At 46.7% G+C, this 13448-nt stretch overlaps 1 protein-coding gene across 5 annotated transcripts in view; it reads left to right on the top strand.

Annotated features, from left to right (window-relative positions):
- Nucleotides 1-13448, top strand: part of LONRF3 (LON peptidase N-terminal domain and ring finger 3) — a 39571-nt gene that overhangs the window by 8242 nt on the left and 17881 nt on the right. For 3 of the 5 annotated variants that reach the window (XR_012127428.1, XM_017657845.2, XM_017657843.3), the window contains exons 3-5: nt 1426-1548; nt 7503-7749; nt 8492-8582. Coding sequence is in view for 4 of the 5 variants with exons in the window: in XM_017657845.2 (XP_017513334.1) it covers nt 1426-1548; nt 7503-7749; nt 8492-8582 (461 nt within the window). In the remaining variant the exon portion in view is untranslated. Of the gene's footprint in view, nt 1-1425; nt 1549-5303; nt 5460-7502; nt 7750-8491; nt 8583-13448 lie in introns of all 5 variants that reach the window. The other 2 variants (XM_073227753.1, XM_017657844.3) reach the window with 2 other exon arrangements.

The following is a 13448-nucleotide window of genomic DNA, read 5'->3' as shown; positions in this document are numbered from 1 at the left end:
ATTTCCCACCGCTTCTGTATGAAATGCCCCCAAGGGAGGGGTTCACCTCATGCAGCCCTATTCAGCCATCCAGCCAGTGGTACTCAAAATATCCTGCAGGCAGTGCAGCTCTCAGTGGGGGGAGCTGGCTGCCCTGAGTAGGTGGAGTATATGGGTTGCTGCTCAGTATGATTTGGGAGATCCCAGAGGCCTCTCCAGTCTCCCTCACTTCTGCCCTCTAGCTGCCCTGAAATCTCATGCAAGCCTTTCTCCAGACGGCCCCTGGTCATCAGTGCTGGGAGGAGCAATGAGGGAAGCTATCAGCACCCAAGTACCAGCTGAGATCAGGCTCCAGAAGGAAGGTGGGGGGCACGAGGGGAGGTCCCTAAGAGCTTCAGAGCAGGGACCTCTGCTCAAGAAGGGAGATTTGGCCAGCCCCTGTAGCCAGGCTGGAGCCAGAGGGTGCAGGGGCCTGTAGAGGCATGTTTGGAAGGGAGGCAGGAAAGTGCCCCGTGCTGCAACCTGGGTCGTTTCCTTCACCAAGTTAGACTCGGGGCCAGCTGCGTGGGCAAGAGAATGGGAGCATTCCCCAGACTCAAGAGGAAGGCCCTCCCTGCCAAGTTGCAAAGGCCACCTCTCCCAAGGCACAGAGAGGAGGCAGCCCTCTTCCCACCTCTTTTCTCCTTCCTCCCTCTTTCTCGGGATGCTCCTCTGCCACCCCTAGAGTCTCCCAGGCCACTTGAGCTTGGCCCCTGAAGGGTCCTAAAACTTCTTTATACTTTTTAACAATGTGGTGAGGGAGCAGAGGTGAGCTGAGCCCACAGGAGTGAAAGCATTTGCTCAGCCCCTGCCTAGCCCTCTGAAGGGCAGTAGGCTTTGTGCGGAAGAGCATTCTGGGGGTCCCAGACCACAGCTCTAGTTCTAGCTTTGCCACCAGCTACCTTTGCGATCTTGGAGATGTCATGTCCTTTCCTTTGGGCCTCTTCTGAAAATGACCAGTAAGTATAGGTGGCCACTCTGATCAAGAATGTGGATTAGATCTCTACTTGACAGGCTAATAATAGGAAGGCCTGTCTAGTTAGTATGCACTGAAACAGGGATTCATGCTGCATTTGGTGACACCTCCAATACCATGGTGGCATGCCGGGGAGGCAGCATGGCACACTTGTTGAGAATTTAGGTTTTGGTATCAGTCAGTCCCAGGCTCAAACCCTGATTCCACAACTTTCTAACCATGTCACTTCAGGCAAGTCACTTTCCTGGTTTCAGTTTTGTCTTTACAGTGGGCTTTAGAACAGCAGTCTACTTAAAGGGCTGTAGATAAGATAGCCCTTTTAAAACACTTTACACAATAGTGAATACCCACTGAGTATTTAGCCAGTGTTAATAATAGCAGCAACGATAAGGTGAGTAAGAGTGGGACTGCATGTGAATGTTCTCTTCCAGGCACACTTCAGAAAAGCACAAGCCTTAGCCACCTTAGGCAAAGTGGAGGAAGCACTAAGGGAGTTTCTATATTGTGTGTCCCTCGATGGAAAGAACAAAAGAGCAAGATCTGAAGCCCAAAGGGTGAGTTGAGATAACATCAAGTCCAGCTGCCTAACAGGCTCCCACCTCTCTGTCTTCTCCAGGGAAGGGAATGAAGGAACTGTCCTCCCTGAAATTCGGGGTCCTGAGTGGGTGGCTCCCTGGGTTGAGAAGACTGGAGGGAGACACAACTGCCAATGGATTGCTCAGAACACTGTATTCCTGGAGAGTACAATCTGACTGAGCAATTCCTGCATTTTGTAGGAACCTATGAGGAATGTTCTTGCTTTGACTCAGAGTCTGGATGGTCAGTGTGAAAAATCCAAAACCAAGTAAAATCAAAAAAGTTAACTTGGGGATGGAGGCTCCCTGAGGAGATTCTGGCTGTTGGTGAGGGCTCAGGGGTGTGGGGCTGTCTGCAGTTGTAGAATTTTCTTTGGCTAAGTCACAGCTTCATGGCCACACAGGGCAGCCAGCTCTCAGAAGGGATGTTGTTCCCCATCTACCTTGCTACACATAGAACTCCAACCTTCGGCTCCTTTGCTAGAAATAAAATACACGCAGTATCTCTCAAATGTAAGACAGGGACCATTACGGTATAATCCAAACCATCACTCCAGCGCTTGGGTCCCAGGAGAATGTGGTGGTTCTTTTAGGCGAATGCTCCCTCTGTGTGGGCCTTGTTCCTTGCTGTTCTGCAGCGTGCTCTCATGGTGTCTGGCTAAGTGGCCTGCAGCTTGGATGCCGGCAGTCAGGGGTAGCCTCGGCTCTCCTTGTGCCCCATCCCCGATTCATCACCATGCCCCATGTGGTTCTGTCCCAGGGCCGTTTGACAGAGAAGTGGCTGAAGAAAGGGAGCAAGAGACAGGCCTGGTTTCCAAAGGCTCCAGAAAGGAATCTTTAGTAAAATCAGTGCGCTAGAGGAAGCTGAGCTCTGGAGGTTCTACCTCTCACAGATTTCTCCTTTGGGAAGTTGCTTTGACCTGGTTTGGGAGTGTGGACAAAGGTGTTCTCGAGAGGAGTACTGGTGGTGGAGGATATCCCAGGCTGTGGACTGTTCCCCAAATTGAAGAAGAAGAATAGCTGACATCTATTAAGCATTTCCTATGCAGCAGGCACTATGCTAGGGCTTTCTGTGGAAGATGTAATTTAATCCCCACAGCATCCCTATGAGGGTCAGTACTGTTATTTGTCCCCATGTTACAGATGAGAAAGCTGGGGCCTGGTGATGTTTCCAGAGGTCATGCAGCTAGTGATTGGTGGGTGAGCCTGTGAACACAAATCCGTCTGCTTCCAGAGTCTGCCTTCTTGCCACTCTACCATCCTGCTGTCCCAGGAGGTCATGCCAGGAGTCTTAGTGCTCACAGTTGGGGCCGGGTAAAGAGTAATCCAGTTCTGGGGTGGATGGACAAAGGCAGTTAGAAGAAACTTGGTTTTGAGGACAGAATGTGCAGAGGCCCACAGAGGCAGCTCTTGCGTCCAGGGGTGAGTAGTTTCTTTACTCCTATTTGTCCATTTCCCAGTTGGCCTGAGAGGCTCTGGTATCATCAGTTGGGTTGACCTTTGTTTTTAGCCGCTTTTATAAATCAGCTAGTGTTCCACAACTGCCTAGCAGGATGGGACAAGCATTGTGGTAAACTCTGGAGACCCAAAGAGGCATAAGCCACTGTCTCAATCCTCAAGGACCTTGCAGTATTGCATGCGTCATCCAAGGCAGTATAAATGCCAGACAGTGCAAGTGAGCATATGCCCATGTGAGTGTTCCGGAGTTCCGAAGCTGAGGCAAGAATTTAGAGGCAGATTTCCACTAAGTGTGATGAGGGCATGGCAGCCACTGAAGAACATTGGGGGCCTTCAGCAGTGCTTATTCACTGGATTTACACTACAGATTGACAGAGATGTTTCAGGTTCAGTTGGCATTCATTAGCCACCTTAGAGAGTCAGAGGCCTTGGTTTCTTTTCAATGTTCTTTTATCTCAGATTCCTTTTTCCCCTTCTTGCCCCATTTGGGCCTTTCTAAGGCTGACACTGAAGTGGAACGGACTTTCATGCATATGGAATGATGATTCTCATTGAGAGTTGCCCCCGACTTTTGTTTTCCAAAGCCACTGGGAAGGCTTATAGTAAAGGGATGAAGTGGAATGCTGCTGCTGTTTCTGCCTTGTCTCCTTTGATTTCTCCGCTCTGCCTCCCTTTCCCTCCTACTGGAGAGCATCACATTCTTTTTGGGCCTCTCAGGAGGGCTTCTGAGGGCCGACTCTGGCTTCTGTGGAGGACGGGCCTCTGAAAGCTGGCATTTATGGCCCTAGACCTGTGAGTACCTCCTCACCTCACTCCTTTACCAACTTAGGCCTGGGAAGAGCTGGAAAGAAATGGACCTGAGGACTAGGCCTTTCCCTAAGCCCTGGGGTGGATAAATGTCTTAATTCAATTCCATCTAGTGTGATGTGTATTTATTGGACATCTATCATGTGCCCTCTAGAAGCTGACCATCTGGTTAGAGAGAAAGATGTACGTCTGTGACACAGTTTGAGGCTAACACAAGACCAAGAGTGAGATACTATATTACAGTGCCGGAAACAATGCGAAAGGACAGGCAAGATCAGGAGCCTGGGGAAGTAGGAAGGCAGCCCTAGAGCTAGCTTTGAAGGCTGAGCAGGTTTTGGCTATGTGGAAGGTGCTGGCATCTGAGGAAACATCATGAAGGAACTGCTGTGCGCCAGCAAGGGAACAAAACAAACTGGAGGGAGTTTGGTCAGAGTCTGTCAGATGCCTTGATCATTGAATTCCCTGACTATGACCCTGAGCAAGGGGTGGAGCATCCTTTAGTGAGTCTGCATACACTGCTGGGGCTGCTTAGTGGTAAACACTTGACTGTGTTTTAGAAGCCAAGTGACCTGCTTTCCTGTGTTACCTGTTACATGCAATGTGTACCTATGTATGTTCACAATCCTGGCTGGCATAGGGGAGAACTGAAGCCAGAATGTGGGCAGCTAGTAGTACAGCCTGCAGTAGAACACACATCTTTGACTCCCAGTCCCTTCTGCGTCCATCCTCCCACCCCAAACTCCCCTACCCCAGCTTATCCAAATGCAAGAGAAACCAGCCATAGACTGGAACCTGCTTGCCCCCAGTAGGTGAAGTTACCAGACATTCTCTGGAAAGTGAAGGACAGAATGGGGGAGGAGAGGTTGGGAGAGAGGGATGAAGGTTGCAGTCTCCTTTTCCTCACACCTCACTGCTGGAGGGACTAAAGGTCCAGGGATGATGGCTGGGGGAGGAGGGAGCAAAATGGGCAGGCAGAGGGAAGACATACTGAGGAACTGAGAAGCCATTTGTAGTCTCCTACCCTCTGGAGTGTTATGGGCATGACTCCAGGTGCCCTAGCCAATGTTTCTCACCAGCCTTCTCTTCTCTGTCTCTTTCTTCCTACATAGGTTTTTAAATCCCACTGCAGATATTTCTGTGAAGTGGTACTACCAGAGTGGTGGCTCTTAACTTTGGCTAGGGTGACAGGCATCTGTGGTGCCTTTTCAAAGTCCAGATTCCTAGACCACACTTCAGACCTGGGGGAGCCAGGCATAGGACCTCGGAACCTGGAGTTTTTGTAAGCTCCCCAGGCTTCTGATGCACGCTGACGTGCGGACCCCTGCCCTGGTGTGCTGGGGTCTCTGGTCCCAGGCTTCCTTCCTGGAGTTTTGCCCTGCAGGATGTTCCCCTGCTCCCTCCCACCCCTCACCATTCACCTGAGCACCTGTAGAAACTTAAGTAGTGAAGTCTTCTGTTTTATGTCACAGCTTCTCCTTAGTTTCTTTCTACCATCAGTCCCGGGGCGTTCTCAGGAACATTCTCCCGATATCCTGAAGCTGTTGGCACCTCACCCTAGATTAAAGGAACACGTAGAGTCAATGGCTACTGAAGGCACCAGCCGTAATCTACCAAAGTTGTCACAGGTAAAACTCAACTCACCCGACTCGCTTGTGACGCTTTGTTCGGCTGTTTTGTGGGCAAACGTAGGGAGTGAACCATACCTCTCCTTCTTCAGTTCCCAAGAAAGAGGAAATGGAGTCGCTAGTGGTTATGTTCTTTGCTAGAAGGTTATTCCTTGAAGATAAAACTGGATTTCAGACAGGACCCAGACATGGGTTTTTTGACTTACTGCCTTCATTTTTCAGTTCTTGGTCAGACCCAGGTGAGAGATTTGACAGAACTAGAAAGAAGTTGGCCTGCTTCCCTGGAGCCCGTCAATCAGGGTGGCTTATCAGCCTAGGGGCGGAGCCTGGGAAGAGATTCTGCCAGCCCCTCCTTTCCTGCCTTTTGTTTGTCCAAGCTGAGTTCTTATGCAAAGACAACTCCATTTGATCCCCAAGTGGAAGTGATTTCATCATATTCCTGCACCATGTCTTAAACGTGAAAGTAGACTGCAAGTCCATATTTGTAGCCAAGAAGAGAGAAGTGATTTGGGAAGTGTGAAGCTCTGGAGGAAGACAGGTATCTAAATCTTCCTTTCTTTTTGAAAATGAGGGAACAGAACCACAGAGAAATGGGCTCCAGACCCTGGCTTTCCCAGCAGAGGCCAAGGGGGCAGAAGCTGAGGCTCAGAAGGCCAGGCCTGAGGGCAGAGATTGGCTGTGAATGAATACCTAGGCTCCCTGAGGACGGCGGTTTCACCGCCACTTGCCCTGTGTTATCTCTGCAGAAGCCCTGGGATCTCCGTGGCTTCTTGGATTCTCCGAAAGGTGGAACATTTCCTTACATTTCCTAGCTTCTCTTCCTGCTCTGGAAAAGGAATAAAATGCAGGGGTGCCCAACCTAAAAAAAAAAAAAGGGTGGGGGTTCAAACTTGGAGTATCTCGTGAAACCAGAGAACCCCCAGTGCATTTCAGTAATTGTTTGAGATCATCATTACATGAGTGAGAACACTAATACTGAACTGAGTGCCTGAAGTGACTTCTCATTGCAGCTCAATCTGAAATGAAGAAAATCAGCACCCCTGGCTTTCCAGTGTGAGCCAGTTTGGGAATAGGGATTGGGTTTCCTCCCCAAGTTTGCTTTGCAAAGCTGTGCACTCCTGCATAGGCAACGCCAGGGGCTCGTTGAAGATGCAGCACTGGTGTTGTGCTGAGAAAACCCCAGATTAGACTGAGAAAACCCACTCCTCACTTCACTGTTTTCTCACAACTGTACACTCCCCATTTTTCATCTACCAATATTTTTTTGGTGGGGGTCAGAGGGGAAAAAACAGCATGAGCATTTTGACTTGTGGACTATAGGTTTAGAGTAGAGCGGACTTCTCAAGGTAAATCTGCATAAACACCGTGTCACTGGATTTATTTCAAGATGCATTTTCAAATATCCCTCTCCTGGGTGAAAATTCTTTAAAAGGCTGGAGACATTATTGATCACTTTGCCAAATGATTTTTGTTGTCTCTCTTTCAGACTTTTCACCCAAAGTCTAGTAAAAGGAAGAGTTCATCCCTAGTTCATTTGAGCAGGGCAACATATAACTCTGGAGCAAGTGGTAACTGCAGGCCTGTGAACACATGTGTGCCAAAGTCCTACAAAAGTCCTTCTGGGGCTGGGACTTGTGGATGGCCGGGAATGGCAATGAGGGCCAGAGGAAGTACTGAGTGACAGGATGTACACTCATTGTATGCCCTGGTCTCCTTAAGGTGCTAGCTGGGCAGAGGCTAGGAGAGGGGACTGGTGCTATGCTTTCCATTTCTCCCCTTTACCACAGGCCAAGGAGTCTGTCCCATACACACCTTTCTGTCCCTGCCTACACTGTTGCCTCAGCTTCACCCAAGCTGCACATGCCTTTGCCACAGATGTTGTGTGGACAGAGGTGGGAAATATACCTCACGAGTGCCCCTCAGTGAAGCTCTGTGTCCACTAAATGATGAGGACTGTGCAGTTTTCTGTTTTTCCCCTGTGCGTAGGGATATCAGAGGACAATATGGGTCCTAATTCTGATGCTTGGCTCCTTCTTCCTCTAGGAAAATCCAGAGCTTCCACATTGTTCTAGACAGGAGGAAGCAGCAGCCGGTGGGGACTGCAGCAGCCTGATGAGCCCAGCTAAAGTCCAGGGGCATGGGCAGCGAGACAACATGAAAGACCAGGAAGGAGAGGAGGAGAAGGGGGACGCTGCCTCCATCAAGACTGGCAAATGCCAGGAAAAGAAAAGGAAACATTATCAAATTGAACCCCAAGACCCAGAGATGCCTAATAAAGCCTCTAAGCCAGGTACTGACTCTACCTGGGGAGAAGGGCTGGGAGGAGATGACTGGGGTGGCCAGTATATGCAAGTTCCTCACCCTGGAAAGTAGGGCTGGCCAGACACCAGGCGTGTGGCCCAGCTGGGGCACTCGCTGTGCCACCTCGGGTTGCTGCGAAGCTTCTGGGAGAGCATGCACAGTTCCCCGCAGGCTGCTAGGTGGTAATTTTAATGGGAAACCAAGGCAGAAGATCAAGCACAGTCTCAAGTAATGAGCTCTCCTGCCCTTGTCCAGGTCATCCTTTCCGTACCCCCACCCCCATTATAGAACTGTAGGCCCGGGAAGTGTGATCAGGCCTCACTACTCATTCCCAGTGGTGTTCCCATAGATAGCATCTGAGAAGCAGCAGCTGTGGCTTGAGTTGATTCCAAGGGAGGTTGGCAGTGCCAGGATTCGGTATCAGCTTTGAAGGCCTGGCCTGGCTGAGTCCATGGAGCTGCTACTGCTGCTGTTGAGTGAGCTGCCTGTTACCCTTGGGTGAAGTGCCCAGCATTCCTGGACATTCCCTGACTTGCACTTCTCTTTGTAGATGGGGCTGCTGGAAACCTATGAATATCCCTTTCTCAGTGGCTCAGGTGGCCAGCAGATTACCATTCTGGGAGATGGTGAGAGTGGCCAACTGAAAAGATAATGGGGTTATTTTATCTCAGAAGCACTGTCTGTGAAAGCCCAGGTGGTCCAGCTCTGACTTACTGCTTTCCACATCACAGATCCTCCCACTGACCTGGGGGCTGAGCCTGCTGTCAGTGTTCCACTCACATCTTTTGATGCGTCTGACCTTGAATGCTCCCTGTGTATGAGGTATGTGACACGTACTACCACTTACTGCCTGAGGCTTCTTCCTCTCTGGTGTCTGGTCTTTTCTGCCAATGATTGCTCAGTTGGTCAGCATGTAAAAGTGTGGTTCTAACGAAATGGAAATCATCATGACACTGATTGTCACATGGGCTAGCTTGTGTCCCTTGCTTACAGATTGCATTCCCTGCACTCCTGACTTGGAAATACCTAGAGTGGAAAGGAAACAGTCTACTCAGAGGTCACAAAGTAATGACCCATAAGGCCAAATGTGTTTTGGTTGTTAAATGTGAATGTTTTAAGATGAGACACACACTTTCCAGTTGTTTATGGTCCCCCCACCCTTCCCCTGCCACTGTCCTCCACAAGCCTGCATTTCACATTTGCATTACTTTCCCAGCCCCTTAAGGTATTTAAGTTTGTGACCCTGGAACTAACTTCCCAGATGAAGATCTCAAAGGTCAAGGGCTAATGTCAGTGCCACAGTAGAGGGCTTAACTAGTTTTTGTTTTCTTCCACGAACAGTGTTAATAGTGGGCTGGTACTACCTGGCCAAGTATGTCTCCTCCACCCAGTGCCACATCACGTCTACTTTCCCAGCTCTCTGGACAGGCTAATTATCCATACACTTGCCCACTCCCCCTGCATCCCCTAAAAGGAAACTACTACAATCATGGCCTGTGTAAAAAAAAACAAACTTTCATTTGTTGCATTTCACAGCTGTAACACTGTGGCCAAGAGGAGATGGCCTGGGTTTGAACCCAGGCTCTTCCACTTACTGGCTGTTTGACCCAGAGCAAGTGACTTGCTCTGCCACTGTTTTCTTGTCAGTAAAAAAGAGAACAGTAGTACTTACATTGCGGGGTTGTTAGGATTAATTAAGAACATCTATTTAAAGCACTTAGAATAGTGCCTGACATATAATAAATAATAAATGTTAAATTATTTTCTATAACAGAGGTTTTTTTAACTTTAGCCACAGACCCCTGAGGAAGTTCTGTGTATGGATTCCAGTAGATCTATGGATTCTTTGAAGTTGTGTGTAAAGTGTGTGTGTGCATGTGTGTGTCTGTTTCCAGGACTCTGCAGTTTCCATTCAGTAGAGTTTCAAATGTGTTGTTTTTTCAAAAGAGCATTAAGAGGAGGCGGAGATATTTGCACAAAAGCTGTTTAGATGGTTGACCTAAGAGAAGAAATGTCAAGAATAGCTTTTCAGTCCACTGCACAGGGGGATCCAGGCAAAAAACAGCCCTCGGATGCTTTCTTGCCCTTTACAAACACATATGCCTTTCATGTCAATCACAAGTGTTTGTGTTCAGAATGACATTTCTTGTCATCTGAATAAAAATAAGTAAGGCAGGCATTACCTGAAGTTGTACTATTTCTTTCTCTAAAAATATTAGAGTTGTCACATTTGCCAATGAGCTCAGGCAGACCTGATAATAACAGTTGAATAGGTGGAATGTAGCAGCATGCAAACCTTCCATATACTGCTGGGCGTTGTAGGTGGGATGGGCTGTATAACCAGTTCCCTTTTACCATCTCCCTCTCCCCCTCTTAACAAAGTGGCAGATGGGTCATGCCAGAGTCAATTTACGAGACAGAGAAAAATTATCTGCTTCCAAGCAGAGAAATGGGCCTCCGCAAGTAACACCACTATGGCTCTAAGCCTGTGATGGGGTTATGGTCTTTCAGATAACAGACTTTGACAGACTTCAATCCATGTGCTCAGAAGGCCCAGGTCTGTGGTGTACTTACCCTCCTAACACTCCTCCCGACATCTAGGGCATGAAAAATCAAACACACAGACTCATCCTGTTTGTGGTTTCCCCGAGTACTAAGGATCCTGAGGTTGAAGTTCTTTTGTTCCCTTTCCTCTGCTTTCTCCCTTTCATCTTGTTTGTCCCTGATCTCAACAGGGGTCTTCAGAGTAGGGTTAGAAATAGTGCCAAGAAATAAACACCAAGAGGATAAGACCCCCTTCTAGTTTGTTCACTCTGAATTTAAAAGCCAGTATTCTGTTCTAAGTGAGACTTCAAACCAAAAACCCATCTTTTCCTGGAGTGGCTATTGTATAGGCAGTAAGTTACAGAGCTGGTAAATTATGCTTTCTGGTGAGAAGAAACCTGCCAGGTCCAGGAAGCATTTCTGATCTGGAGGCTCTTAAAACTGTAGCCCTTGGTCAGAAGCATATAATTCCACTTCCAGCAGCACTTGTCAGTAAGTCAGAAATCAGATGCTGACAGGGGCTATTTCATATTCATGCTTTAGCTTGCATTATTGCAGTCTTTAAAAAGTTCCTGCTTCTGCCTCTCTAGTGTTTTGCTTTGTTTTATTGTTGTTAGGATTATTTCTCTCATGACTCTCATGTGTCTTTACAGCAGAGGGTCTAAGGGATGAGATTTTGAAACAATCCTTCAGTCATGAAACTAGAGAATTTGTACCTCCTGTGCAAGTTTCTAGAATGAAATCCAGTCACATGGTACTGCACCGGTACAGAACAAGTTAGAATGTGAATTTGTCTGTTCTGATTCTGGAGAGAAAATCAGGAGTACCTTACGCATTCCACAGGGGAAAAGGTAGAGAGCTGGAATGAAACACTTAATTGGAAGGTGCATTTGAAAAGAAGCTTTCCAATCTCCAGATCTCTCATGCTGGATTGGGACAGCTCTGCTGAGGCAAGGTGCTTCATAATTGTAACACTTCAGAACTCTGCTACTCGATCTTTAGTGACTGAAAGTCCTCTCTTGAGATTTCCCTGATATGGATACCCTAGCCATTAGGGGCCACCGCTGGGGCTGCTGTGAAGCAGCACCTTGGTGGCAAGGATATTTTAAGATCTGGAGCAAGAAAGTCTGATATTTGAACCAGTTACCTAATGGCCCAGTGACCTCTTTGTTAATTGAAATGAAAACCTTTATATTTAACCTAATTTTAGCTACTCAAGTAGCCAGGTGTGAAGGAGTCTGTTCATTGTAGTCTCCTCTCTCTGTCTCTCTCTCCCCGCCTTTCTCCTCCCTCCTCCCTCTCTGCTTCTAAATCCCTCTTTGAAATCAGCAAAGGAACACAATACAAGGATGTAACTGGTGGGAAGAGATAGCTGCTTCCAGACAAGCCAAACATTTTATCCGGGACATCTAACTGAAAGTATTTATTATTACTATTGTTTACTCCATCACTGTAACACTGTAAAATCTGGCCCAACTCTGATTTATAAATGGCTCCCTGAAGTGTTTTCTGAAATCATTACCTAAAGTGTTAAATAAAAGGAGAAGAATTTGAGTATATACTATTTCTAGCTCTGTCTGTCTATGTATAATTTCTCTATCTCTCTCTCTGAGGTGGGGGAGGGAGGGAAAGAGAGAGGGAGGGAGGTGTGTGTGTGCCTGTGCGCATCTACAAGTGGATGGATGATGTCTGTTCTAGATACAGATGTACACATGGTCATGGCCATGTCATATAGTGGAGAAGGAAGATGAGCTTGAGAATCAGGTGTGACTTCACATCCCATGCCCTTGCTACTTACTAGCTTGCTGTGTGACCTTGGGCAAGGTATTTAACCTGAGTCTTAATTTCCTCAATAGTAAAATGGAACTAATCATAATTACCACCTATTAATATATGAAGTTAATTTCTATGGAAAACTGTGTTGACAAGCACCCAGAAGAACAAGAGACCTGTTCCTAGTCACTTTACTCCACCTTTATGGAGTAGCAGAGCAGCCCTGAATTTAGAAGTCAATTGATTAGGGAAAGGTGATACATTCTAAGCATCTGAACCTTGAATTCTTTCAAAGAGGTAATTATGCATTATGCAGCAACTGTAGCAGCATTCTTGTTTGTGACCACTCAGTTGAGGCACATTTTAATCATAGCTCTTGCTAAGGGTTGCTATTATCCATTTGTGTCTGCTAGTATCCATACTGCTCATCAAGTGTCAGTATTTGTTACAATTAATTAGCCAGCTATATCATTGTTATTTTATTTGATTGCATTCTTAAGTGCACCAAAGGCCCAATTTTGAAATTCTCAGGAAAAAGAGTTTTGCAGATAGAGATCCATCAGTCATCATCGTTAGCATCATCAAATAATGTATAGGGAGCATCCAAATTCACAGGGCTCAAATTACTGAGGAAATGAGATATGCTGGTTTGGCAGCTCTAGGCGTTGGATCACAGCAGAGGTTCTCAAATCAGCCTATAACTCACACTTTTGGAAAAAATTTTCAGTTGTGAAATATATGCAGTGATAAACATATAGATGTATTCTTTTAAGAAAATATTGTAAAGAGGATATTCATGCAACCCCTTTTAGTTCAAGAAATAAAACATTGCCAGGACCCCAGAAGCTGCCCATATGCCACTTTCAAGTCACAACTCCCCCAACAGCAAACCTCAGTCTTGACTTTTATTTCTTTTTTTAAAATTGTTTTACCACCCATGTATACATCTCTAGGTGGTATAATTTAGTTTTGCCTATTTAAAAAATACTTTATATATATTGAATTATCCAGAACATTCATTGGTTCTGGCTTCTTTTCCTCAGTATTAAGATTTATCCATGTTATTGCTTGTAGGTGAAGTTTGTTCATTTTCATTAGTGTATAGTATCCCATTGTACAGTTCTACCACCAATTAGTGTATAGTATCCCATTGTCAGTTCTATTATAGTAGATATTTGGGGTGTTTCTAGTTTGGGGCTATTATGCACAAGGTTCCTATGAACAGTTTTATGTATGCTGGTTCATATAAGTCTTTGCCCATTTTCGATTGGGTTATCTCTTACTGACTTGTAGGAGCTCTCTGTATGTTCTAGATACAAGTTCTTTCTTAATCATATGAACTGCAAATACGTTCTCCTGTGTGGCTTGAAT

Source organism: Manis javanica, chromosome X, assembly GCF_040802235.1.
Source record: "Manis javanica isolate MJ-LG chromosome X, MJ_LKY, whole genome shotgun sequence".
In the NCBI taxonomy this organism is placed as follows: Eukaryota; Metazoa; Chordata; class Mammalia; order Pholidota; family Manidae; genus Manis; species Manis javanica.
This window is presented reverse-complemented; position numbering and strand designations above follow the sequence as displayed.